The 27,933-nt window shown below is 40.6% G+C and overlaps 2 protein-coding genes across 6 annotated transcripts; one reads left to right on the plus strand and one right to left on the minus strand.

Annotated features, from left to right (window-relative positions):
* Positions 1–5,999: 5,999 nt before the first annotated feature.
* Positions 6,000–20,039, minus strand: fabp6 (fatty acid binding protein 6, ileal (gastrotropin)). 4 transcript variants are annotated; one of them, XM_063011232.1, is made up of 5 exons: positions 19,964–20,039; positions 8,325–8,444; positions 7,718–7,893; positions 6,220–6,309; positions 6,000–6,127 (listed from the first exon to the last, which is right to left on the minus strand). In XM_063011232.1, the coding sequence occupies exons 2-5, from the start codon at positions 8,389–8,391 to the stop codon at positions 6,065–6,067; spliced, it is 396 nt and encodes a 131-aa protein (XP_062867302.1). In that variant the 5' UTR covers positions 8,392–8,444; positions 19,964–20,039; the 3' UTR covers positions 6,000–6,064. The 4 variants fall into 4 exon arrangements, with proteins under 4 accessions (XP_062867302.1, XP_062867301.1, XP_062867304.1 ...); XM_063011231.1 differs by lacking the exon at positions 19,964–20,039 and adding an exon at positions 18,663–18,733; XM_063011234.1 differs by lacking the exon at positions 19,964–20,039 and adding an exon at positions 17,334–17,451.
* On the plus strand, positions 18,905–27,508 carry pwwp2a (PWWP domain containing 2A). 2 transcript variants are annotated; one of them, XM_063011229.1, is made up of 3 exons: positions 18,912–20,075; positions 23,661–24,638; positions 27,397–27,508. In XM_063011229.1, the coding sequence occupies exons 1-3, from the start codon at positions 19,060–19,062 to the stop codon at positions 27,461–27,463; spliced, it is 2,061 nt and encodes a 686-aa protein (XP_062867299.1). In that variant the 5' UTR covers positions 18,912–19,059; the 3' UTR covers positions 27,464–27,508. The 2 variants fall into 2 exon arrangements, with proteins under 2 accessions (XP_062867298.1, XP_062867299.1); XM_063011228.1 differs by having other exon boundaries at positions 18,905–20,075; positions 23,661–27,508.
* The last annotated feature ends 425 nt before the right edge of the window (positions 27,509–27,933 follow it).

Genomic DNA, 27,933 nt, shown 5'->3' on the forward strand with positions numbered 1-27,933 from the left:
AACTGTACTCACCTCTTGTGTGCATTTTATTTTTATAGTTCTGTAAACATTTCAGCCCAGATAAACATAAAAGCGTTTGGAAATATTTCACTTTTCTGTTTCTGGACTAAAAGAGGTGGATGGAGAAACACTATGTAGTTACCAGCTTTTGAAAGTCATCTGATTATTGCAGTGTTTCATTTCATTGTGCTTCTTTTTACTATAACTTACCTGTAATGCCAGTTATTCCAAAAGACCAGACTAAGTTTTTATATGTGCTTTTATTTTTTTAAAACACATTTTTATTCACATATGTCATGTTTCACCAGCAACCAGTTCTTGCCTTGTTATTAACACAAACCGATGATTGCACTAAGCCACAAGCATTAACAAATAACCATAATATAGCAGCATGAATACAATACAGCATGAACACAGCACTTGAAAAAGCTGCTTTTTCCTCGAACAACCATAATACTAATCTTTCCGATTAAGACGTCACTATTCAATAAGTTTAATCACAGGTCAACTAAGAGCAATGAAGCATGACCAGCATTATGTGTAGTTTCCACTGAAATTCTTTTAAAAAGTTTATTTTGGTCAAGTGACTTGAAGCTGTAATCACAAAAAATTTAGTATTTTGGGGAAAACATACTGAGCCTGATAGATTAAACATATACATGAATTACCCTACTAGCTTCACTACATGCTACTGGAGGAAATACTGTAACTCATGCTTTCCTTTATTAAGTAATTAAAGTTCACCATTTTTTGCTGATTTCTTTCTTATGCACATCAACACTCAGTTGGTTTGGACCAAAAACAGTTTTATTCCAAACTTAAGAAAAGTAAACACAAGGTCTAATCTTTTAAACTTAAATAGTTAACTTGGTAAAACAGTGTATTCATAAAGCAGACTAGATTACACTACTAGTAACTCGACGTGTTCAGATTCTCTCAGGTTTCAGTGAAAACTACACAAACAAAAATGTCAACCAGCACCAAGACCATTTACATCTGTGACGTTTAACAGACACTTCTATCCAAAGCAACTTCTAATTCTGACTGGATACAATTTGAGGGTTAAGGGCCTTGCTCAGGGGCCCAACAGTGACATCTTGACACTAATTTGGCATAAACTGACAACTCTCTTATTACCAGTCCAGTACCAAAGTGTCTGCTCTTGATGTCCTGCTAAACAAAAAGCTTTTTAACCACTTTACTGGGCTTTGGATTAAAATCATCCTGTGATAGTCCTGAACTTTGAACTACCTCAATATGTGTTGATTCTGCAAGACTTAATTTTTTCCATTAGATTCTTTCCAGTTCCATGTTGTTTTTTTAACTTCACTTTTTATTGCTATTTTATGTATTTTCTGTTGAAGTCCTGTTTATGTAGGTAGGTAGATGAATTGTTGGCTGTAACAGATGTAGGCACTGTTTTGTATTTCAGTTGTAAAGTGAAGCTTCTTTGTGTGTGCAATATGTAACCATTAGTTTCATCTGTTACTTTAGATAACATTTTTACCACTGCTTTTTCTTTTTACCTAACGTTAGTGTTTTTCTAAGGAACTATTACTGTCTGGCGGCAGTGATTTTGATTTTCCACCAAGATAATGTTGCACATTGCAACCAAAGTCTGCTAATGTTGAATTTGGTAGACCTGTAAGAGTTCATTCAGTGATCTATGGTTTTATTTAAAAGCCTGTATTTGTGTAGGAGAGGGATGATGGGGAAGAACATGATTTGGATAAAATCCTCAAAAATAAAATGAAAACACAAAAAAACATCTGACTTTGAGAAGTTTGTGCTTTTTTTTTTTAATCTCTATACTGTAAATCTCTATAAACACTAAAATTTGTGAACTTTTTCACGTTGGGAGGTGACTCATATACATGTGGGGAGTCGTTGCACATGAAAGGTTGGTGTGTAAGGGTATGGCTTGGTGGTTTGGGGGGGGAGGCTTAGCCTTGCCCTCCCTCTCTTGTTCTCACTCCCTCTTTCTCCCCCTCCTTCTTATGCTGCACCCGAGACAATGGAGGAGATTCCTGCTCGGTGTGACTCTCTTTCCTGTCACCAAACAGCATTAAGCAAATAAAGAGCAAACAGTTGAGACTGTGGTTTGTTTTATTCAAAGATCAGAGAGCCCAAAACCAAAACTCTGGGTTAGTCTTTTTTGACAAAAAGGTTCAGCCAGGAAGTCTTAAAGGTCTTATGTGAAAATATTTGGCTTATTATTTTTTACTTTCCAACTGTTAATTAATAATGCACTGAATAAGAATCAATGCAGATTTATACAAGGGGATACACACTCAGAAAAAAAAATAGCAAGAAAGAATAAAAACGTAAATTCTTAGATAATCTTAAAGGCTAAGATAAATCAAAAATAAAAGAGGGTTGTGTGATGAGAGAAACTGCAAGACAAAAAAAATCGCATAGAGAATGACAATGTCAAAGGTGAATAAAAATAAAAACAACAAATAAAAGCTCTGATGTGCAGTATTTGTAAAGTGACAGCTGGAATTTAAATTCACCAGCGTTTAATGAGAAAATATCGGGTACGTTCTTAGTGACAGTTTCTGTGTTATGACTGTTAGGTCTGTATGTAAAGTTATTCCAGCTGTATTAAATGTAGAGACGTAGGTGAAAATACCTGTACGATCAAACTGTAATATAGTTTTATTAATAATAATAATAATAATAATAAAAGCATGTTTGTGCAGTGAGGTGATAAACCATCTGATAAGTGCTTTAGCACCGGGTTGCATTTTGTGCTGGATTAGTAGGCCCGTTGAGAGAGCAGTCTTATCTTGAGTAATTAAAGATACTGGGGGGAAGAGGAGGGGTAAAGGAAGCCTCCATTGTGCTAGTGCTCTGTTGGGGGCACATGTGCAGGCCCAGGGAGGCACACCACATGTCTGAGCCAGTGTGAAGAAAGGATGGGAGGGGGGCAGTTGGGTAATGGATCATTTTCACAACCTTTGTTTGCAAAGCAGTGAGGGGGAAGGGCTGGCACACTTTTAATTATCAGAAGGGGCTACTTCCAAACGGCAACATTTCTATCAGTCAGGTATTGTTTTACTGCACAGGGTGTAGCTGGTGGACAGCATGAGGTTCTAAACAGGCATTCGGAACATGTAGGACATTGTTACACAGTATTAAAGTGTAACGTGAATGTAGAACATTAATAAAGTCAGAATATAACGCCGGATTATACTTTTTCTTTTAGTCATAGAATAAAAGTCAAATCTTTCTTTCTCCTTCTGCTAGAACTGATCCTGTTGTCAGGATTCAGAAGCTGCACCACTGTTGTCCTCACAGCTCGTTTAACAAAGAACTGCCAGGCCCTGTTACAGAGGTCCAGCCTGCACCCGGGCAAGCGGCACATTTCTAACACTCACTGCCCTCTAGTGGTGGCCATGCAGCAGTGTTCTTCTATTTTATATTGTTTAGAATGTCTTTTTTGCCATATACAACCCCTGGCAAAAATTATGGAATCACCACTCTTGGAAGATGTTCTGTCAATTGTTTAATTTTGTAGAAAAAAAATAAATCACATGCCACAAAACTATCATTTTTCAAAATGTCAACCTTCTGGCATTAAGAAACAATAAAAAAAAGAAACAAATATAATAGTTGTGGTCAGTCACAATTGCTTTTTTTAGATCAAGTAGAGGAAAAAAATATGGAATCACTCAAATCTGAGGAAAAAATTATGGAATCATTCTGTAATTTGCAGTTTAAAAATAAAAAATCTGCAGCAGATTAGATTTGCTAATTATTCTTCAGTTTAAAAAGAGTGCTCACACCTCGGAGAGCTGTTGCACAAAGCAGATTGTCATGAATCATGGTTCCAACACAAGATATGTCAGTTGAAACAAATGAGAGGATTATAAAACTCCTTCAAGAAGATAAATCATTGTGGAATGTCGCAAAAGATGTTGGTTGTTCCCAGTAAGCTGTTTTTAAAATCTGGACCAAGTACAAACAAAATGGGAAGGTTGTAAAAGGGAAGCATACTGGTAGACCAAGTAAGACATCAAAGCATCAAGATAGAAAACTTAAGCAATATGTCTTGAAAACAAAAAAATGCACAACAAAACAAATGAGAAACAAGTGGCCGGAAAGTGGAGTCAATGTCTGTGACTGAACTGTAAGAAATCACCTAAAAGAAATGGGATTTACATACAGAAAAGCCAAACAAAAGCCATCATTAACACCTAAAAAGAAAAGAACAAGGTTAAAGTAGGCTAAAGAAAAGCAATCGTGGACTGTGGGTGACTGGATAAAAGTGATCTTCAGTGATGAATCGCGAATCTGCATTGGGCAAGGTGATGATGCTGGAACTTTTGTTTGGTGTCTGTCCAATGAAATTTATGAAGATAACTGCCTAAAGAAAACATGTTAATTTCCACAGTTGTTGATGATATGGGCCTGCATGTCGGGTAAAGGCACAGGGGAGATGGTCTTCAATAAATGCCAAAGTCCACATTGAAATTTTGGACGCTTTTCTTATTCCATCAGTTGAAAGGATGTTTGGTGATGATGACTTCATTTTTCAAGATGATAATGCATCTTGCCATAGGGCAAAGGACGTGAAAACTTTCCTTCAAGAAAACATATAATGTCAATGGCATGGCCTGCAAATAGTCCGGATCTCAATCCATTTGAAAATCTCTGGTGGAAATTGAAGAAAATGGTCAATGACAAGGTTCCAACCTGCAAAGCTGATCTGGCAACAGCAAGAGACAGTTGAAGGCAGATTGATGAAGAATACTGTTTGTCATTAGTTAACTCCATGCCTCAGAGAGTTTAAACCATTATAAAAGCCAGAGGTGGTGCAACAAAGTAATAATGGTGCAGTGTTTTCTAATGATTCCATAATTTTTTCCTCAGATTTGAGTGATTCCATATTTTTTTCCTCTACTTGATCTAAAAAAAAGCAATTGTGACTGACCACAACTATTATATTTGTTTCTTTTTTTATTGTTTCTTAATGCCAGAGGGTTGACAGTTTGAGAAATGATAGTTTTGTGGCATGTCTGTGATTTTTTTTTTTTCTACAAAATTAAACAATTGAAAGAACATCTTCCAAGAGTGGTGATTCCATAATTTTTGCCAGAGGTTGTATACATGAACAGGTGTACAGTACAACGACCAAGGTCAGAGCGCAGGGTCAACCATTGTACGGCACCCCGGGAGCAGAGAGGGTTAAGGGCCTTGCTCAAGGGCCCAACAGTGGCTGCATGGCAGAGCTGGGATTCGAACTCTCAACCTTTCAATTGATAGTCTGTTGAATTGAAGTTCTACCAACTAGGCTACCACTGTCCCATTATTATTTTATTAGAAATATTGAATTGATTCCATTTATTTATTCCATTTATTTAACTAATTATTCATTGTATTTTAGTAATCACTTTTATTTTTGCTTATTTTCTAAACCTAATTTAAGTACATTTTATTCATCATATTCAGTTTTTGTGTGCCTAATCTTAAATATTTTTACTTATTTTTTTAACATAATTTAAGTATGTTTTATTTCAGTTTTCAAATGAGTTTGTATAAAATATTGGGTTTAAGTTGGCAGAGCGCTGTGTGTTCACACTCTGTACTCCTGGTTTGAGCCTCGCTCTGGGCTCATTTAAGGACAGTGGAAGCCTGGTGGGTAGGGCTGTAGGTTACCAACTGGAAGGTTGTGAGTTTGCAGCCACTGTTGGGCTCTTAAACAAGGCCCCTAACCTTCTAAGCTCCAGGGACACAGTAAGTGAGTATGTATATTTATGACAAGTAAAGGCATCCCATCTGCCCTAGATTATTTCCTTTAAGCCTTACCATGATAGTCATGCCATGTCAGATGCATTGATATAGTAATTCAGACCTCTATTAATGCCAGGAGTGACAATAGGTGTCAGTAAGTGAATGTGTGATGTCCTCAGTGGACTGGTTCCATGGTAGTCAGCAATGATTTGTTCACATTTTCTACTTGACAAAAAGTAAATACAGATTTAAGAAATGTGAGATAAATTTTTATTGTTTATTTAGCAGTTTATTGATGCAAGTCTAAAATTTTACACAAGTGATGTGTTTAGATTTTCTTGCTGGTGCGGATCAGGACCACTTGACCTTTTGCTGAGGTAGCTGAGGAGGTCTGTGAAACAAAGAGGTAAATATATAAGGCACTTATGTCACTTATGTCTTATGTCATGTCTTAAAACTGTCAATTTTTCCTCTGTGACTCACCTCGACCAGTTTGCCTCCACTGATCTCAACGGTGTGGTAGTAGTTTGGGAACTGTGTTGTCAGTTTGTCCCCTTCCAGATTGACAGTGGCCTGGTAATGTGATATAAAAGTAATTAAGCATTTTTGTAATAAATTATGTACTTAAAAACACAGTAACACCAGTGATGCACAACATATGGCCAAAAGTATTGGGACAACTAACCATGAGCTTGTTGGACATCCTATTCCAAAGCCAAGATAGTGGTTCTCTTTTGTGACTATAGTCACTCTGCTAGAAAGGCTTTCCACAAGAGTGTGTCTGTCTTAATTTGTGCCTTTTTAGCCAAAAGATTATTTTAAGTAAAATTGTGCACTGATGTTGAGCAAAAAAGCCTCAGTATGTATGTATAAATCAGTATTCCAATTCATCTCAGGGTATTCAGTGGGGTTGAGATCAAGGCTTTGTTCAGGTCACTGGAGTTTGTCCACACTGTACTTGTTAAACTTTGTCTTTTTGGACAGGTCAGCATGTCTTTTTGGGACAAATAGGTGCTTACATTTCAGAAAGATCAGTTACAGCAGCAGAGATGTTATAAATAAGGTCACGGTCAAACATGGACAAATGGCCTCAGCAGAGAACAGTGATTGTGAGTGAAAATGATAGTTGCTAAATTACACCACACAAAAACACAGAATTGAATCAGTGCCTCTCTGACACACGGTCACAAGGTGTATGTTGTGGGCTTCTCGAAGCTACAATTCATGACAGAACTAACATTAGGAAACTTGATGTTTAAAGGAAGCCAATATATGTCTGCTACCTGTCTGCTACAGTGGGAAATTGATCCAGTTATTGCTTATTAAGTCAATCAATATATCAATCAGATTCAAAGAATAAAGTTCTAAAGTTTGCAAAAGCTAAAGCTTGCCAAGTAGATCCTCACCTTCTTTACCATAAAAGAAACTAATTATTATTCTGTAAAATAATGGTTTAACACCCCAACACAAAACATTCAGGACTTGTATGGCAGAATTTGGGGAAAGATCAGCTCAGTTCTATAAGCAAATTTTTGTGCTAATCCTTATTCGCTCATTAATATGAATATATTACAAACCATTTCCAATATTTTGTCCAGCCCTGTACAATACAGTGGGACTGTGGAGCAATAGAGCATTGTACATATTGTACAGTACTAAGCACTGCAGCAAAATTTGACTTTAAACAAGTAATGGTGCAGGGAAAAGGTTAATTATAAAGTAAAGGGGAATGTCAATGGCGAGCTATTTAAGGAACCACTCTGTCACTCTTTGAATCTGCAAAATCAGTTTAGATGCAAATTCTTAACTTAATTTTTACTAGAACCACCTATCAAATCTAAGCATTCAGAAATTCTGTGAAAATCCAATACAATAATGGTAACTCAGTTCCAGTTTTTTTTTTCCTGAGACTGTGCTGCCATGAGTTCCAACATTAGTCTATTTGTTTTCTTCTTTATTGTTCAAAGAATCTCATTTTTACCTTAAACTTCTTCTTTCCGATGGTCTCCATATCGCATTCCTTGCCAAGGACGAATTTGTTGGTGACGCTGTGGTTGGCGGGGTAGTGCTGAGTCCATGAAATCTCGTTACCATTCTGGACCACCTCGGTGACCATCTTGTAGTCCCGACCTTTTTCAATGATTTCATCAGGGATACCTGGTGAACAAAAGATGCAATTCATTTACCTTTGTGTTTTAAAAATCATTTTAGTCATACACTGTCAGTAACTGATTCATCTTAATCAGGGTCTTGATGGGCCTGGAGCAGTTAGGGTACCACTCCATCTCAGGGCATCATACACCCACTCATTTACTTACTCACACAAAGTCAATTTAGAGCAGCCAATCCACCTAGTGCATATTTGGGAGGTGGCAGGAAAAACCCATGCCATAAAGAAATTAGAGAAAAGTCTGAAAAAGGAATTATTTAGCTACAGTGAAAATACCCCACAAATTGAACGACCAACAGCAGTGTATAAAAATACATAACAAACGTTTAACTAAAAAGATCATATACAAACCTAAATGCAACTAATTCACAGCACACAGCAGAAAAAATATTTTTTGATCTTCTGAAATTTCACTCACCAATAAGTTTGCAGAACTCGTCGTATCCCTGCTGAGATTCAGTCTCCCACTTGCCAGAGAAAGCCATGGTGAAATGAGGAAGGTGTTGATCAGAGAGACGATGAGGTGTCAGATAAAGGCCTGGTGTTGAAGAAAGGGAATGAATGAGTTCTGCTTAAATACACCATGGTTCTGCTGACTCAGCCTCTTTATTACACAGTGAGCACATCCCCATCACAACCAGGTCATAAACAGGTATAATGGTAGAACGGTAAAACGGCAAGTCGTTAAATGAGTTTGACCGTGAGGTTGCTCACCTGCAGACAAAATGGGTATAAAAGTGACCTCATTCAGTCTTTAATGTACAGCCATAATACTATGTGTCATAAAAATATAAACAATAACTTCTCTGTTCTAGTTTTAGCTGCTGGGCTGGAAAAGGGGCCTTTTAAAAACGACTACTCTTACCCTGCAACCCAGTGGCTTTACAGCATTTATCAAGTGCTGCCAGTCAGCTAATGTTAGATAGTTTAATGTAGCAGATTAGAAGGAAACAGACTTCTTTGGCTTTTTAAAAATTATTTTATTATTTTCATTTTTAAACTTTTTAATGGTTTTTCCACATATGTTACATGTAAGGGCAAATATTATTATGACGTACATGTATCCTCTGGATATATGTAATATATGTAGATATAAGAAACATATATGAAATGCCCATAATAAAATGTGTGTATGTATTGCATATCTATTGGATAATTTTTTATATGGTACTATATGTTGTATCCATATACTGTATGTTTGCATAAATATTTCATTTATTTATGCAATTTTATTAACATAACATATATAAAAAAAGGCTGTATGCCAACATATGATTTTTCTTATTTTTAGGCATTCATGTTTATGTTTTACAGTATATTTAAATGTTGTGTAATATCCACATATACTGAGATGAAAACAGCTTATTTCAGTCTGATTTAGCATGCTGCAGAAAAAAAACCCACTCCAGCTCAAACCAGCTTTAATTTTGAGATGGTCAGGATGATTTTAGGCCAGTTTAGCTGATTAACAAACACACACTGATATCTAGCTAATTAGCAAATCTTAGCTATTTAGTTCAAGCAAATTAAAGGACCTGTAACGGTGAGTGGGCTAGACGGACAGGAGGGGCGGACACAAACGCAGAGATGTGTAAACAACAGATTTAATATAACAAAAGACAGGACATACCACGCTAAGAGGACTAACAAAGCTAACAAGGCTAAACAAAGACTAAACAGGACTAAACAGACTAACAGGACTAAACAGATTAACAGGACTAAACAGACTAACAGGCTAAACAGACCAACAGGATTAAACAGACTAACAGGACTAAACAGACTGGACAGGACTAAACAGACTAACAGGCTAAACAGACTAACAGGATTAAACAGACTAACAGGACTAAACAGATTAACAGGACTAAACAGACTAACAGGCTAAACAGACTAACAGGATTAAGGACTAAACAGACTAAACAGAACTAAACAGACTAAACAGGCTAACGGACAGGCTAATACACACAGGCTAACAAACAAGGACTAAGCTAACAGACAGGGGCTGAACAGTGACTAAACTAAACAGGCTAACAAAGCTACACAGGCTAAACAGACTAAACAGGTTAAACAAAGACTAAACAGGACTAAACAGACTAAACTGACCAAACAGACTAAACAGGCTAACGGACAGGCTAAACAGACCGGATGAAACGGCAAGGAGCAAGGAGCAAGGAGCAAGGAGCAAGGAGCCAACAGTCACCAGAGCAAACAGACAGAGTGACCAGGAGCAAACAGACAGAGTGACCAGGAGCAAACAGACAGACAGAGTGACCAGGAGCAAACAGACAGAGTGACCAGGAGCAAACAGACTGAGTTACTCTGAAATAATCTCCAACCAGCCTTTCCCTGAGCCTCTCCTAAATAGTAGCAGCTGGGGCTAATTAGCCCCAGCTAACCAATCAGGAGAGGGAGGCTGGCTGGAGACTGGGGAGAGAAGGGCGTGGCACACTGGAGCACAGGATCACCCTGAGGCTCCAAGCGTGACAGTAGGCCCCTCCCTGAAGGCACGACTCCTGGCGTGCCCAAATAAAAAAAACAAAAACAAAAAGGAGGTCCTGGACCCTGAGGGGCATATTTGAAGTAATTTAATATGCCTTGCGGTAGGCATGATAGGAGACCAGAAGCGCTGTCGGGGAGCGCCGACGAGAGTTCAAAAGCGCCGTCGGGGGGCGCCATCGCCGGAACAGAAGTACCATCGGAGGGCGCCAACACAGAAACAGGAGCGCCATCTGGGGGCGTCATCTCGGAAACAGGAGCGCCATCTGGGAGTGCCAACGAGGAAACAGAAGCACCTTCGAAGGACACCAACTCTGGAACAGGAGCGCCATCAGGGGGCGCCAACTCAGGAACAGGAGTGCCGTCGGAGGACACCAACTCTGGAACAGGAGCGCCATCAGGGGGCGCCAACTCAGGAACAGAAGTGCCGTCGGAGGACACCAACTCAGGAACAGAAGTGCCGTCGGAGGACACCAACTCAGGAACAGAAGTGCCGTCGGTATGCGCCAACTCGGGAACAGGAGCGCCATCGGGATGCGCCAACTCGGGAACAGGAGCGCCATCGGGATGCGCCAACTCGGGAACAGGAGCGCCATCGGGATGCGCCAACTCGGGAACAGGAGCGCCATCGGGATGCGCCAACTCGGGAACAGGAGCGCCATCGGGATGCGCCAACTCGGGAACAGGAGCCAGCTGCGTGGAGCCTGGCGAAGAGGTTTCGGGAGTCAGCTGCCGTGAGCCTGGCGAAGAGGCTTCGGGAGTCAGCTGCGGTGAGCCTGGCGAAGAGGCTTCGGGAGTCAGCTGCGGTGAGCCTGGCGAAGAGGCTTCGGGAGTCAGCTGCGGTGAGCCTGGCGAAGAGGCCTCGGGAGTCAGCTGCGGTGAGCCTGGCGAAGAGGCTTCGGGCGTCAGCTGCGATGAGCCTGGCGAAGAGGCTTCGGGAGTCAGCTGCGGTGAGCCTGGCGAAGAGGCTTCGGGAGTCAGCTGCGGTGAGCCTGGCGAAGAGGCTTCGGGAGTCAGCTGCGGTGAGCCTGGCGAAGAGGCTTCGGGAGTCAGCTGCGGTGAGCCTGGCGAAGAGGCTTCGGGAGTCAGCTGCGGTGAGCCTGGCGAAGAGGCTTCGGGAGTCAGCTGCGGTGAGCCTGGCGAAGAGGCTTCGGGAGTCAGCTGCGGTGAGCCTGGCGAAGAGGCTTCGGGAGTCAGCTGCGAAAATCCTTGAGAAACTCCTTGAAACAGCTGTGAGGACCCTGAAGAGGCGTCCGAAGTCACTAGCGAAAACACTGGAAAAACGTCATTCAGCTGCGAGGACCCTGGAGAGGCGTCCAAAGTCAGCTGCAAAAACACTGGAGAAACGTCACTCAGCTGAGAAAACACTGGAGAGGCGTCCGAAATCAGCTGCTTGGACCCTGAATATGCGTCAAAAGCCAGCTGTTTGGACCCTGGAGAAACTGGACTCAGCTGCGAAAACACTGGAGAGGCATCCGAAATCAGCTGCTTGGACCCTGGAGAGGCGTCAAAAGTCAGCTGTTTGGACCCTGGAGAAACTGGACTCAGCTGCGACAACACTGGAGAGGCATCCGAAATCAGCTGCTTGGACCCTGGAGAGGCGTCAAAAGTCAGCTGTTTGGACCCTGGAGAAACTGGACTCAGCTGAACCTGAGTACACGGGACTGGAGCCGGCGAACCAACAGAAGGACCCCCGGAGCCCTTGGGGTCAAAACCGGAAACAGGACCTAAATAATTTTGGCTGGCTCCTAACCAGAACTTGGGACGGTCACGAGCAATAGGAGCAGGCACTGGCACCCGGACCACATCTGCAGTGGGCACTGGGGAAAATTGAGGTTCCCCAGCAGGCACTGGATGCCGGGCATTAGCTACAGTGGGCGCTTTGCTGCGTGGAGCGTCACCAATGTGTACAGGAGGTTGGGAAAACCTCCCTACACCAAACCCGTAAGGGTTTCTACCAGAAAATTTGACTCTCATGAGGCCCTCAAACTCCTTAACCGTGTTCAGCACAACTCCCCTGTCAGACCAAAGCTGCTTAGCCCACTCACGAGCAGCACCCCTCAGTCTAGACATCATGAACAGAACCTTGTCTGTTTCAGCTGGCTGGGGGTCCAGAAGGTTCTGCAGGTAGAGCTGGCTCTGAAGAAGGAAGCCTCCGACAAATGAGTCGCTTCCATCATATGGAGCTGGCCTACTAAGCGGGAAGGTCTGAGGGAAGCCCATGGAGTCAAAATCAGGGAACACCTGAACAAATGACATCTCGCTGTGTCCTATGTTATGAGGGAGATTATTCTGTAACGGTGAGTGGGCTAGACGGACAGGAGGGGCGGACACAAACGCAGAGATGTGTAAACAACAGATTTAATATAACAAAAGACAGGACATACCACGCTAAGAGGACTAACAAAGCTAACAAGGCTAACAAGGCTAAACAAAGACTAAACAGGACTAAACAGACTAACAGGACTAAACAGATTAACAGGACTAAACAGACTAACAGGCTAAACAGACCAACAGGATTAAACAGACTAACAGGACTAAACAGACTGGACAGGACTAAACAGACTAACAGGCTAAACAGACTAACAGGATTAAACAGACTAACAGGACTAAACAGATTAACAGGACTAAACAGACTAACAGGATTAAGGACTAAACAGACTAAACAGAACTAAACAGACTAAACAGGCTAACGGACAGGCTAATACACACAGGCTAACAAACAAGGACTAAGCTAACAGACAGGGGCTGAACAGTGACTAAACTAAACAGGCTAACAAAGCTACACAGGCTAAACAGACTAAACAGGTTAAACAAAGACTAAACAGGACTAAACAGACTAAACTGACCAAACAGACTAAACAGGCTAACGGACAGGCTAAACAGACCGGATGAAACGGCAAGGAGCAAGGAGCAAGGAGCAAGGAGCCAACAGTCACCAGAGCAAACAGACAGAGTGACCAGGAGCAAACAGACAGAGTGACCAGGAGCAAACAGACAGAGTGACCAGGAGCAAACAGACAGACAGAGTGACCAGGAGCAAACAGACAGACAGAGTGACCAGGAGCAAACAGACAGACAGAGTGACCAGGAGCAAACAGACAGACAGAGTGACCAGGAGCAAACAGACAGAGTGACCAGGAGCAAACAGACTGAGTTACTCTGAAATAATCTCCAACCAGCCTTTCCCTGAGCCTCTCCTAAATAGTAGCAGCTGGGGCTAATTAGCCCCAGCTAACCAATCAGGAGAGGGAGGCTGGCTGGAGACTGGGGAGAGAAGGGCGTGGCACACTGGAGCACAGGATCACCCTGAGGCTCCAAGCGTGACAGGACCTGACTTTCATTTCAGTAGCAAGCTAGCTAGTTAGCTGAATCTGCCCAAAGAAAAACGTCTTTCAAATGTTTATGGAACATTTCTTTATGATTGGTACGTAAAAACAGTGCTATTTAAATAAAGAAATCAATTCCATGTAAAAATAAGATGGGCATCTACATAGACATTATTGGCTATGTCTGAGAATGGAGTGGCCAAAGCCTTACAATCGATTAGCAGACAACAGTAAGTTATAATCTGAAGGAAAATATACCAACGTGTTAATAAAAAACAGATAATTATTAATATTGATTAATTAATGGATAGATTTTTCCTTTAAAAAAACTGGAGTGTGACAGTATATGACTGAAAGCTGCTAAAGCTGATCTAATGATTAAGATTATGAATTCGTTTCACAGGTTTTTCAGGGTAACACACATCAGCTCAGGAATACATTTTTGTAGACTGAACCTTTTATTTTCAGTTTTTAATCCTATAATCCTGCATACTGCAGCTAGAATTTTAACAAATATGTGAAGCAGCATTTTTAGATAAATTTGTAGCCTGAAGCCTCATATTTTCTTTTTTCCTCCAATCCTAACATTTTAACTATTAAATGTCACTGCAGCTGAATATCCTGACCGCAGCTGTTGATGATGCCCTGAGTTTTTGCATGTGGGCAAACGCTAAGCTCTTTACATGGAGGACTGAATGAGGATAATCTGTGTGTTTCAGGACATTGCAAAGCTCACAATGAGGTTTAACCTGGTTATATAATTTCAAACATGCATAAAATACTGTACAAGAATATGTTTAATATGTTTTAGAACCAGCTACATTTTATGCTCCAGGTTATAATGTACAAACGACATTTAATTTTCAAACTAAGCATATCAACCTCCAGTGGGTAAGCTGAGGGACAAATAAGCAAAGAGATATTATTAATAGCTACAGATATTATTTAACAGTTTTGCATGTCCTATTACAGCAAATGGTAAAAAAAAAAAAAAAAAAGTAATTTCTACAAGTCGCTCTTATGATTATATGGGTATTATATAACATTTATTGGTCTTACCAAGAAAATAATGTTTAAAATTAGACTATAGAAACATTTTACTATAGCGACTATACCAAAAACAAACAACTAATATTTTTTCCCTTGTGCACACAGTATTTATTGAGCCTCTACCAAACAGCAACTTTCATGGATGATTTTCCAGCTGCTAGCTTCAAGTTTACAAATAGGTTAAACAGGCTGTTTTCTTAAAACCATCTACCAATATTTTATGAGTTTAACATGTCAACCAAGGAGTAGACATGGCCCAAACATAATTATTTAAATACAGCTTATTTTTACCCAAGTATTTAGACTCAAAGTAAGCTCAACCAAATGGTTAAGCAGACCATTAAAGGGTAAAAGTGACGATTTGGTGAAACATTTCACACTGTTTCTAAACTCAAGGTTCTGTTTTTCTATTATTACCATTTAACAGTAAATAAAATAGCTTTATGTGTTATAAAACGTCATTAAAATAACTTCACTTGTACATTTAGCATGAATGGGTAAAAATGGTTGGGTTGACTGGAATCATCAGTGGTTGCCAGCTTTTAACCTTGGCCAATGTTGGTCTTGTCATTGTAAAAAAAAATTAGGCAAACATCAGGGTGAAGGATAAAATATTGGGTAACAGGATGGAATTTCCTTGACACACTGCAAACATGAATTGTGTACATAATCTTTATTGTGTATAATTATATGCAGAAAGTAGGAGAATTAAAGATTTACAGACACCTAGTCAAAGTAATAGCAAATAGAAATAGCATTTAATTCCTAGCATTTAATATCTGCTAATTACCTAGCAGCATGTCTGAGCCGTTCTGCGATGCAGAGTGAGCTTAATTCCTTAAAGATGGCAATAACACATTTACAGGGATTATATGAGTGTTTGTCTGTTAAGTAAAAGAAATTGTGTTTTACAGAATGTCTTGTTTTTACTAAAATTGCCTTCATTCTGCTTTAGGGCACGGTGAGTATAGACTGTTACACTGTTTTTATTGTTCCTTATTTTTTGTTCAGACTGCATTATGTTTTCTTTATGAGGTCTTAATCATAGATGAGAAAATCAGAACTGTAACCACTAATGAACCAGGGTTCAGGAGAAAAACACCATACAGGTTCTGCAGAAGTCTTCTAATTGCCTACATCGACTCTGCTTGAATAAGATTAAATAATTGGCTACAGTGTGTTGATAATTTGAGCTTAGATACTGAATCATAAAAGGCCATTGATCAAGAACTATAATTAGTAGGTTGACCTATCATGAGACAGCACTATCAGGACAGGAATTTACTGATGTGTACACAATGGAAAGCTGAAATAAGAACAGACATGTTCGAATATTATGCAGCTTTACATACATAGCATTGTAAATCTAAGTCTTTACATTGGAAAAGTTCTGTTTTTGTGACCTTTGAATAATTTATAATTTTATTAGGGCTGCCATTGATGCATTTGCATTCACTCTTGCACGCTCTGTTAAAAGCAGATTCAGGGCTTTAACTAGGCCACTCTAAAACTTTGATTCTGTTTATTTTTAACCGTCATGATAAGAATGTGCTTTTGGATGTTGGATCATTGCCCTGCTGCATATCCCAACTATGCACCAGCTTTGGCTTACAGATCCTGTAATCAGTCATGCTTAGATTTCTGTTAGAAAGTGGATGTTATGTGTTCCTCTATAATGACAAGTTGTCCAGTTCCTGACACATACAAAGCAACACTATTACACTACTACTGACATGCTTGACCGTTAGTATGATGTTGGATCTTACTGTGAAATACCTTATTTGCTAATCACAATACTAAATGATGCATTTGTTGTTTGTCTCCACACCAAACCTTCTAGACCTTACTGTATTCAAGGGCATACTCGTGCTGGAACAGAAAAAAACTTTTCCCACATGCTTGCCACATAGTGTATTTTATATAAATGATTGTATATACTTAATATTAGCAGTAAGTGGCTGAAACTCCTAAATTAAAACAAAAACAAAAAACAATGAGGGGTGTCTATATATTTTAGGCCATAGAGGTCATATCATGTGTCATTGACCCATGACACACCTGACTACTCAAGTTGTGCCAAGATCACAAAGACCAAAGTTGTATTTCAGGTGGCGTGACAATATGACTGTTTAACTATTGTTCTTTGCAAGGCCAATCTCATCTGCACAACAGTCTGATGAATGTAAACCATAGTAAAACATAAACTTTTACAGTACTGTCAAGCCATTCTTCAGGGTGATGAAATCTGTTTTAAGGACACATCATTTTAACAAATTTTACTGGTTAATTTGTGACCTTGTTATAGTTAATGTGTAAAATATTCAGCAATTAAATATTGCTAGATAGATGTTCTGAACTATGAACTGTACTGTGCACTACTTGTAGCAGAATCAGTGTAAAACATTACTTCATATAATATATAAAATATGCAAAAAATGCATACATGAAAAAAGAACAAATAATAGTTTAATAGTACATGTTTAAACAGATAAAAGTGTGATATCGATATTTTATAACTGGCATGCCCATCATTTGTTCCTATAGCTCCTCCTTACTGTGTGTATCCTCTAGGAAACTTTTAAGACTCCCCTATCCACGTCAGGTGCCCAGGACAAGCAAGTTTTGTGTCCAGGATAGCAGTGTTCTTTTATTTATATTTGCCTAGAAGACAAGAAACTCGGTATGTATTTATTCGTGTGATCACTATTGTACTATAAACCTTCCCTGCTAAACATTTTATTTATATAAATGTGGTTAGTATTTTATATTAACACTGTTTTATTGATGAATGTATTTTTTAACAGAGCATTATAGGGAACTGAGTAGTTTCTGAGTAGTTTAATGTTCATGCAGTGCTGGAGGTTTGATTCCAAATTGCTCTCTTTACACACCTGCAAGCTTCAGAGCTTGTGCGACATAGACTGCGTATCAGTAATGTTAACAAGTGCTCACTTAGAATAATTTATGAATTTTAATAGTTCTATTTATTTATTAGGATTTTAACATCATGGTTTACACTCATGACAGAAACGGTAGTTACTTTATTAATCAGATTAATCAGTTCACAAGTTTAATTTCAAACACAGTCTTGGACAATTTTGTATCTCCAGTTAACCTGACTGCATGTCTTTGGACTGTGGGAGGAAACCGAAGCTCCCAGAGGAAACCCACGCAGACACGGGGAGAACATGCAAACTCCACACAGAAAGGACCCAGACCGCCCCACCTGTGTATCAAACCAGGACCTTCTTGCTGTGAGTTGACAGTGCTACCCACTGAGCCACCGTGCCGCCCTAATGGTTCTATTTAAAACAGTGACCTTGTACAGCCTGTATCAGAATCATGGATTGACAAATTAGTTAACATATTAGTTAATAGATGTTATCCTAGCTCTGCTAATATAATGCACCAAACTTTAATAAAAGATGTCATATGAGTTTGTCTGTCTGAATGTATTAATCCATTGCTCCAGAATCTGGTCCTGGAACAAGAGTCTTTAATCCATACTGTCTCTAAATAAGTGAAAAAATTACGTTTTTAATCACACGTCACTGTAAATTAAAATTACTGATTGTAATTTCATTGTTTGATACGAGATCAACTGTGTTTTTTTTATGTAAGAAAGCTCTCAGGGCAGTGATAGCTCAGTGGTTGAGGTACTGGACTAATAATCAGAAAGTTGCTGGTTTAAGCCCCACCACCAAGTTGCCACTGTTGAGCCCCTAAGCAAGGCCTTGAACCCTCGATTGCTCAAAATTTTGTTCAGTCATAAGTGTAAATCGCTTTGGATAGAAGTGTTTGATAAATGCTGAAAATAAACACACAATAAAATAAAAACAAATATATCGGTCATCGGCTGTGTGTAGTTTTGCATGTTCTTATGCCTGTGTGAGGTTCCCCTGGGTATTCTTGTGTGTATTCCTGCCTTGCACTGCCAGACCCACCGCAACCCTGATCACAAAGAAGCAGTTGAGGAAGATGAATACATAAAGGATCTTAAAAGATGCCAACTTAGAGGAGGCCTCACCACACAAAACCAACCCAACACCGCCCCTTGTGGTACACAACTTGTATTGTTTTAAATAAGAACGCGATATTGACAAAACATGAACCAATCACAGACGCGTTTCAAGCGGATCGCTTTAAACGACAACAGCTATAGCCAATCAAATACTGCTTTGCGCCGACTCAGCCAATCTCGAGTGAGCGTATTTCGTCATGGGCGGGCTCTCGGCTTATCAGTAGGAGAGGGCCAAGTAGTAGTAGCAAAGCGGAAAGAAAATGGCGGCCGTGGCTGCGGAGCCAGGAGCTGCTGCTGCTGGTGCATCAACAACCGCAGCGGGGGACGGGCTGGTGTACGCAGCAGAGCCCGGCGAGCATGTGGCCGACTTAGAGCCCGAGCCCACGGCGGTGTTCGCTCCAGAAATGGAGGTTTGTGGACAGCAGGCAGAGAGTGCGGATGCAGCTGAGGAATGCAGCCAGGTCCAAGTGGAGATGAGCAGGCCGGAGGTCCGAGTCGCGGGAAAACCGGAGTGTGTCCAAACTCAGGATGGACCCACGGACACGGACACGGCCACGGCCACGGCGGACGAGCACATGCTCACGGACTCTACACAGACACACACCGAGGCCGCGGAGGAGCGCTTAAAAGAGCCGTTTTCTTTTAACCAGGTCAGTCCGCATGAATCCGGCTCCAGTGTCCGCTTTTTACCGCCTAGTACCGGGTCAGACCCTGCAGCACCCGCCGCCGAGGAACCCGACACCGGGTTGTACCTCACTGAACCGACTCCCGAGCCGAGCCACGACAATCTCGAATCGGTTCCTGAACTAGAGCGGGACCTCTTGGTTTCGAGCCCGCGATCAAACTCAGAGCCAGAGGCTGCAACCATTGCACCAGATTCTATATTTAATCCGCCCGTGGATGCTTTCCACGAGTCCTCGGATCCTCCTGAATCAGAGGTCTCGCTCGGTGAATCGGTTGCACAAAGTTGCACGAGTGACTCTTCAAAGGACTCCGAACCAGCCGAGCCGCTCACCTCGTCGGAACCGGAGGATACACACGTGCATGCACATGGCTCTAGGTTGACCGATGGACTTGCAGACACACAGATATCCGAGCAGAAAGTACAGCAAGGTTGTGCAGAACCTGCAGACAGTCAGCTCGAACCGATTCACGGACTCGTACCCGGCTCCGAAGTCCGAGTCTCACTGGATCACATCATCGACGATGCACTCGTTGTGTCGTTTCATTTAGGAGAAAAGATCTTCTCCGGCGTGCTCATGGACGTTTCCAAAAGGTAAACAAACACCACTAGGGCCCTGGGTACAGAGAACACATGCTCAGTCTTGAGATGCATTGTCAACGTGTTTACCTTTTTGGTGTGAATGAATAGTTCCTGCCCCCTTACACCCCACTCCACATGTGAAAGTGGCTTATGCACTTCTGTCTGTTATCCCTAACAGGTACAGTTAAAAGAAAAGTGTTGACTTGAAATTCTGGACCAGTATTGGATCAAATCTGGCACTGTTGTAAATTTTATGTGGTGATTTGGTTGATGGACAGATCAATATATCAATGATATCAATATTGCATTTTTAAAATGTGACCAGCACAGCCTGAGGCTGGTACACTATAAGCCAATATTCAGATCATCAAAGTGAATTTTGGTATATCTGTTACTGAGCAGTGCTTACACAGTGATTAATATAGGTTGATAATCCCAAAAACATTCTACTATGGTGTACAATGGAAACAGTTTATAGCCTGAATATATTTTCCTTTTAGAAAAATTGAATCTGTTTAATTTGTCTATACCACAGCTAAAAAGTAGAGCTGAATCAATAGACACAATGAGCATCAGATTGTATATGTTGTCATGCCACCCAGTCCTACTTTGATATTGATATGGCATAGGGATGTCAGGGTGCAAGCTGGCCTAAAATGCTGGACTGGTATAAATCAGATTGTAAATTCTTTTTAAAGGCTGATCCACTAACTTAGCACAAACTACAAAAAAAAACATATTATTATCTATGATGTTTTACAGATGTGTCTATTATGAGGATGTCAATATCAGCTTAGTATGGTATGGGTATTGGTATTGCTTAGCGCTTTGGTATGAAAATCTGATTGAAAATAGAAAATGAATTCCAGTAAAAAGGCTTTAATCAGTAAAAAGGCTTTAAATAACTAAATATGCCCACATAAGTGTACAGTTGCCAGTCTATAATGTATACAAAGTGTACAATTGACAGTCTACAACGTATACAAATATAGATGGCAAGTTTGTGATCTGATTTAGCAGCGGTAACAAAAAGTATAGTTAATATAAAGGGGATTAGCACCAGGGGTGCACAGATCATTTACAGTTTGTCAATATTGGCCTAAATAATTTCGAATGGATTTGGACTTGATGTTACACATTTCTTCAGTTCAATTATTTGGTGTATTTTACACTATCAGTGTGTGTAATGTTTAATGGTAAAATTGCTTTTTTAATAAGAGGGGGAGTAAATAAAACATATCTAATCTAAAGCATTTATGCTTTGATATTCAAAGATCCAGTATCTATATTTGGCAGATTCTGACCTAAAATCCAGGATCTGATCTGAGCTGAGACATGAAATGATCCAGAAGGCTTCATGCAGTAATGGATTTAAAGGTGTAAATGTGTGTGGCGTTGATTGATGTAGCACAGATTATCTCTGTGAAAATGTAAATAGCATCAGTGGAACATTACATCATCACAGCTCTTAAAATTTTGCTTGGTTGTGGGTAGGCTACTTATTTACTGTTAGGACATCAGCATCGTATCAGATCAGTATTAGACATCGACCTATATGCATAGCTTTGATGTAAGTATTGTATTAAAATGGAAAAATAGTAAGAAATACTGTAAGAAATACAAGTAAGAAAAACTGATTGAATTCACTGATTGAGTCAGTAGTCTTGATAATGTGCCATTGCTGGTCCAAAATGCTGCATGCTACGAAGGTATGATGGTGACTTGGTATAACATTAATTGTATTCTGCGGCCACATTGAACATCTGTATTTTGTAAATATTTTACATACATTTACAGCATAAATGCTTTAGGGTGATTAAATTAGGGAAGAATGATAAATCCAGTCCAATGCAGGTTTTATTTTTTAGGCCAGTGTCAGCCCTGACACTGAACCTCAATTTCAAAAGAGTGAATTTCTCAACAAAACAAAAATGTGAGTATCGGTTCCATATTGGATTTCAAGCTTTAATGTCAGTATTGTATCAACAATGAAAAATGAATTTGGTGTAGTATTGCAGCTTAGCTATTTCAGCAAGCCACAACTCATACTTATAAAAATATGGAATTTGCACAGCCCTGTTTACTAATATACAGCAGATACAGCAAATATCCAGCACACACACACACATCCAGCATCAAGCCTTTTCAATATTTTCTCACTTTAATGTCATGGCTCTAAAGTAAGAGTAGGTTTCACATATGCAAAGTGAATACCGATGACATCACTTCCATTGATGCATTTTCCAAATAGCTGTGTAAGCTGTTAGAATAAACAAACTTGTACTTCACCTTGTAGGACATTGGGGGCATTTACTAGGAGTGTTTTTAAATACAATTTTGTATACCATTATATATAAAAAATATTTAAATGCAGCTTTACATCTTTATAATACAGGCAGAGGTTTGTGTGTATGCTGCAAAACCTGCTAAAATGGCAAAGCTTTAATCCCTAAATCAAACTTCTGCTGCCATTTCTAAACACTCAAATCCTGTGCACGATAAAAGGCCGATATCAGTGTGTTTCAGAAGCATTATTTCAACATTGCAGTAATGGTTAATAATTTAGGGTAGCAGTGGCAGATGGACAGGTTTATGGGTTTGTCTTAAATCTCGGTGCATTTACAATATTCTGTGCAGAGAACAGATGATCCAGTCTGAGCCAGTAAATTAAGGTTCTATCTTTAGTATAAAGATGTCCCAATAATTAGGATACATATAACAGGTTAAAATTGCAATATGTTATTGGACTGCTACTGTTACATACACTGATCCAAAACATTATGACCACTGCCTAATATGCCAAGAAAAGCTCTGAAGCTCTGTCCTTCTGGAGAGGACTTTAAACCAGTGTGTCACACCCAGTATGAAATTTAGTTAAGGATCTGGGAAATGAGGGGAGGCTTAAGCAAAGCTGAGGTTTGGTTTTTCCAGCAAGGCAGTGCATGATGTCACACAGCCATGTCAATCAAGGTGTGGATGGATGACTCGGTCAATCTCCAAACTTGAGCCCTATTGAAAACCTCTGGAATGTAAACAAGAGGAAAATGCATGGTCACAGGCCATCAAATAAAGTCGAACTGCTTGATTTTGTTTTGCATCAAGAGGGGCATGAAGTAATTCCATAGAAACACGAATGAGGATACAAAGATGCATAAAACCTTTGTTTAAAAATCATGGTTGTTTTACCAAATATTGATTGTATGAGTGTTGAGTGATTGGTCTGAAAACATATTTTTTTATTTGTACCGGTTTTTATTTTTTTGTAAGAAAATGCTCTGAATGCCAATTTTTATGTGTAAATGGGAAGAAATGTTGTAAGTAGTTTATTAAAAAAAAAAAAAAAAAGAAAAAAAAAATTATCATTTTATTCTAACTCATACCTATAAATCGTAAAACCAAAGAATCTGATCATTCTGCAGTGGTCTGTTAATTGTTTCCAGAGCTGCTGTTAAACCTAAAGAGTGGTTGTCATTTTTCTTGGCAGAGTGTTGCTTACTATCATTCTTCTCTGTGTGTGTGATCTAGAAAAGACTGTAAAAGAAAACAGCAATGTTCTCTTCATTTCAGCTTTGTAATGTTTCTGTACTCTTTCCTCAGGTTTGGTCCTTATGGAATTCCAATAACTGTGTTTCCCAAGAGAGAATACAAAGACAAACCAGAATCTATGCAGCTTAAGGCAGAACCATTCCAGTCTGAAAAGGGTATCATTCAAGAAACTCCTGATGTCCTTTCTAAGGATGTTGCGCAGGGCTCCTCGGAGGCCCAAGCCAATCCTAAGCCTGAGCCCAACCCTTGGACCTCAAAACCACCCCCTTTGTTTCAGGAGGGAGCTGCTTACCCACCTCCGCTGTTCATCAGGGACACCTACAGCCAGTCTTTACCTCAGCCTCCACCTCGCAAGATTAAACGGCCGAAGCGCAGGCTTTACAGAGAGGAGCCCACCTCTATTATGAACGCCATTAAGCTTCGACCAAGACAAGTGCTCTGTGATAAATGCAAAGAGGCTGTGGTACAAGGGGATAAGCGAGAGACACGCAGAGGCCCTATTTCAGACTGCCAGAGGGACGATGCAAAGCGCCGGCGCAATAACAGTGCAGCTACGACTGCTGGGAAGCGGCCACGCAGTGATGCACGCTCAGAGGACAGGAGTCGCAGTGTTGATGCGCCCAAGCGGCAAACTGCAGCAATACGGGTCACTTCTTCCTCAACCTCGACAGCTCTGGGCCAAGTGAAGGGAGCGGCTGCAGGGAATCGAATAATAAAAGGTGTATCGAGCACAGCGTTGTCCTCAGCCAACAGTAGCTCACGAGTCCAGCTCAATGCCAAGAAAGTGCTGCAGAGCAAAAACGTTGATCACTCAAAGGCACGTGAAGTGCTGAAAATGGCCAAAGCTCAGAAGAGACAGAGGGAGACCGTCGGCGGCAGCAGCGGTAACAACAAGGGCAGAACGAGGGCCACAGCTCTTCAGGAGGCACACCAGAAGGTCCACCACACCCGACGACTGCAGCAGATCAGTGTGGGTGGTCCAACTTTGTCCAATCCGCTGCCACCCAGGATGCGCATCAAACCTCAAAGGTACCGTAATGAAGAAAATGATTCTTCCTCATGTAAACCACCTTGCTTGGAAAAAGTGGTGGGAGGGGGGCGTTTAGCGCTGCCCAAGCTAGCCACATCACGTAGCTCCTCCACACGCTCCTCCTATTCTTCCTCCTGCCCTGCAGGACAGGCCACCGCCAGTGCAGAATCTCAGGGGCCAGATACAGCTCTGGAACCCCAATTGAGGCAGCCACGACCCAAACCCCAGTTGCAACCCCAAACAGCCCCGGAACAAAGCAACTCCCAGCCTGAGCCAGAGGAACAGGAAGGGCAAGAAATGAGTGGGAGCAAGGCTGGGAACCTAGTAGTCTACATGACCCTTAATCCCAGCCAGCTTGACTCCTCTAGCACATCCATGTGCAGTCTGGATAGTGCGGATGACTTAAAGTCATCAAACTCAGAGTGTAGCTCAACTGAAACCCTTGACTTCCCCCCTCCTGGTGATTTTCGATCGGCAACTGCCCCTGGCACATCTTCCACTTTTGCCTCTGCTTCTCCCACAGCTCCCAAGCAGGAAAAAAAGCGCAGTAAATCCCTTAAAGCTGCAGTTTTTTCCAAAAATGTCTCAAAGTGTGTTGCTCTGAATGGCAGTACCATTTGCGTAGGGGATATTGTGTGGGCCAAAATCCTTGGCTTTCCTTGGTGGCCGGCCCGGATCCTAACCATCACAATCAGCCGCAAAGATAATGGGCTCTTAGTAAGGCAGGAGGCACGTGTCTCCTGGTTCGGGTCGCCTACCACTTCCTTCCTGGCTATTACTCAGCTTTCCCCCTTTCTAGAAAACTTCCAGTCTCGCTTTGACAAGAAGAGAAAGGGGCTGTACCGTAAAGCCATTACTGAGGCTGCCAAGGCGGCCAAACAGCTCACTCCAGAGGTTCGCGCCTTGCTTACGCAATTTGAGACGTGAGTCTGTGTGCCTTCGAAAGGTAGGCAAGGCTGCCACCCGCTTTTGCCCCGCATCCTTCCAGAAAAGCTCTCCAACCTTTACCATACCCAGCCACTTCGCAGAGACAAACCCAAAAAAACGTCAGGCCAGTCATCCAGGACTCCGGGGAGCTAAATGGTGTTGAAAGTTTAAAATGCTGGATAATGATGATGATAGGAAAGTGTTGTCTTCATTTAAGTGAAGTTGGGATTTTCTTATGTGTAATTTTTCTTGAGCCCATATGCCACATAGAATCTTTAGTTTTTTTCACTGATGTTTTTAATCAGTGCATTGCTGTATTATGATGCCAGGATGATCACACCCTCCCAGCTATAAAAAGGGGTAAATTTGTATTACTCCCAATTTTTTTAATCTTTATTTAATTAGACTTGTTTTTAGACATAAAAGCTGGAATTTGGAACCCTTCTTTCAGGGATGTGTAAATATTGGACCAGGTTATGACCTCTTAGAGGCATCTTTATTATTTTAGTTTGCATCTACATGCACATATGGAAAGGGCTGTGTGTGTTTTGATGGCAACAATGCGGTAAAACCACTTCGCTAGATCCCTTATTTTAAAACTCTAGAAAGACACACAAAAGGTTCCTGGTGGGTACAAAGTCTCTTACTCAGGTAGATGATGAGACCTGGTTGGTGCTGCTCCTCCTTTCTAATCAGTCGTAATTCAATGCTGGATCTCAGCCCTCCGCTCCAAGGAGGCCAGCTGAGGCTTTGCAGGCATGTTTAGTTGAGGTTCTGATGGAGGTGTCTACAAGCCAAAGTCATCTCAAGTGCCAGTGAAAGGAGTGAGCAGAGGCCCTGTTCATGTCTTAGTCAGAGCTGCCAGCTGAAGTGAGCATGTGATTCCCTCCCCTTCCAGCTACATCTGCTTCGTTTACCTTTTGTCCATTGTCACTTCAAACTTTTCTCTTGTCTCTCTCAAAGTCTTTAGCCATGTCTTCGTCTTCCACTTTTTTATGTATCTGGTTCAACTCGAAATTTTCTTTCTTAGCTAAAATATCATTTCTCCTTGTTTTTGCGGAAAACCTTTATTTTAAACTATTAGAATAAGAAGCATCTTATTTGAGGTTGTTGTTTATCCGATGTTTTGAATCTGAAGACACTTTCTTGTTAATCCATCAGCATTAAAAGAAGACTGTTAATACTGTCTTGCTGAGAGCACTAAACACAAGACAGCAGTTCTACTTTTGTTCAACCACAATTGAGTTAGTATTTCTAGTTAATTCAGTAGTTCAGTGATTTCTCTAATTCTAGTGTTTGTCTCTCGGCTGTCTAAGCCAAGAAATGCATTTTAATGTGATTATTTGTTGTGCCTAAACTTTATTTTGTGTCATTTCACTTCTTGGATCATAGGGCTGATGATCTGGAATACACGGTTGTATATACAGTATTTAAAATGTATTTTACCAGAGGGATAGGTTGGAGAATGACGAGCATTTCATAACTGAAAACAAATGTTTTTAAGTTTGTATGAAGCAAGTGAGAGTTGTGTTAAGAGAAACATGTGTAATCGTTCTGTAACCATGGCTGTCCTTCACTTGCATACCAGTTTAGCATTCAGAACTGTTTTTCCCTACCTGAGAAAAAATATATACTGTAAGATATCCTGGTCTTTACAACTACGCTAGTCACTTGAGCAGAGATCAGGGGCTTGAGATAAAAACACTTTGCTTGGTAGACCACACTGACTGACAAACAACAAAACAGAGCAAATGGTATTTATTTTGGTGGTTGGCTTTGTTTCATTTCAGTCTTTTATTTTGTACGTTTATGATTTCTATCTGTTTGCAGGTCAGAGAATGCTGTAAAACCATTGGAAAAAAAATACAATGGAAAATATTGTGTACATGTTTTCTGATGTTTTAAGAGTATATAAATAAAATTGTGAACTTCAAAAATTTTACCAAGTGGTCCTTTTTTTGTATCTTCCCTGACTGAATTTTCAATTGAATGTATTCATTCAGGTTAGCTAGCGATGTGCACATTTTGTAAAACTGTTTTTATCTACAGATAAAACAAGTCTTAAAGTTCTTTACAAGCTCAGAAATAATCAGAAACAAAAAGTATTTGATCTTAAATCCTGGCTCTCACTTTAACACCGAATGCATTAGCAAAATGAGCTCAATTAAACCCCAAAGAAAAAAGATTTTCTTGCCTGCAAACAGATAAGATCAGAGTGGACTATAGATGATGCTCCTATTTTATATTTTCATACGATACCAATGTCAGTGCTCTGAGAATTAGTCGAGTCAAAGCTAATGGTAAATGTCAGTGTGAATTCTTCACTGTGCTCGCCCTGTCCCAGCTCTTCATTACCTCAAACCAATT

Source organism: Trichomycterus rosablanca, chromosome 16 (assembly GCF_030014385.1).
Source record: "Trichomycterus rosablanca isolate fTriRos1 chromosome 16, fTriRos1.hap1, whole genome shotgun sequence".
NCBI classification, from domain to species: domain Eukaryota; kingdom Metazoa; phylum Chordata; class Actinopteri; order Siluriformes; family Trichomycteridae; genus Trichomycterus; species Trichomycterus rosablanca.

Excerpts from the sequence above, each read along its gene's own strand:
- fabp6 (XM_063011232.1), bottom strand. The coding sequence starts at position 8,391 with ATGGCTTTCTCTGGCAAGTGGGAGACTGAATCTCAGCAGGGATACGAC. Across the intron at positions 6,310-7,717 it reads TCGGAAAGAAGAAGTTTAAG|GCCACTGTCAATCTGGAAGG; the intron begins GTAAAAATGAGA and ends TCACATTACCAG. Across the intron at positions 6,128-6,219 it reads GTGGAGGCAAACTGGTCGAG|ACCTCCTCAGCTACCTCAGC; the intron begins GTGAGTCACAGA and ends TTTGTTTCACAG.
- pwwp2a (XM_063011228.1), top strand. The coding sequence starts at position 19,060 with ATGGCGGCCGTGGCTGCGGAGCCAGGAGCTGCTGCTGCTGGTGCATCA. Across the intron at positions 20,076-23,660 it reads CTCATGGACGTTTCCAAAAG|GTTTGGTCCTTATGGAATTC; the intron begins GTAAACAAACAC and ends CTCTTTCCTCAG.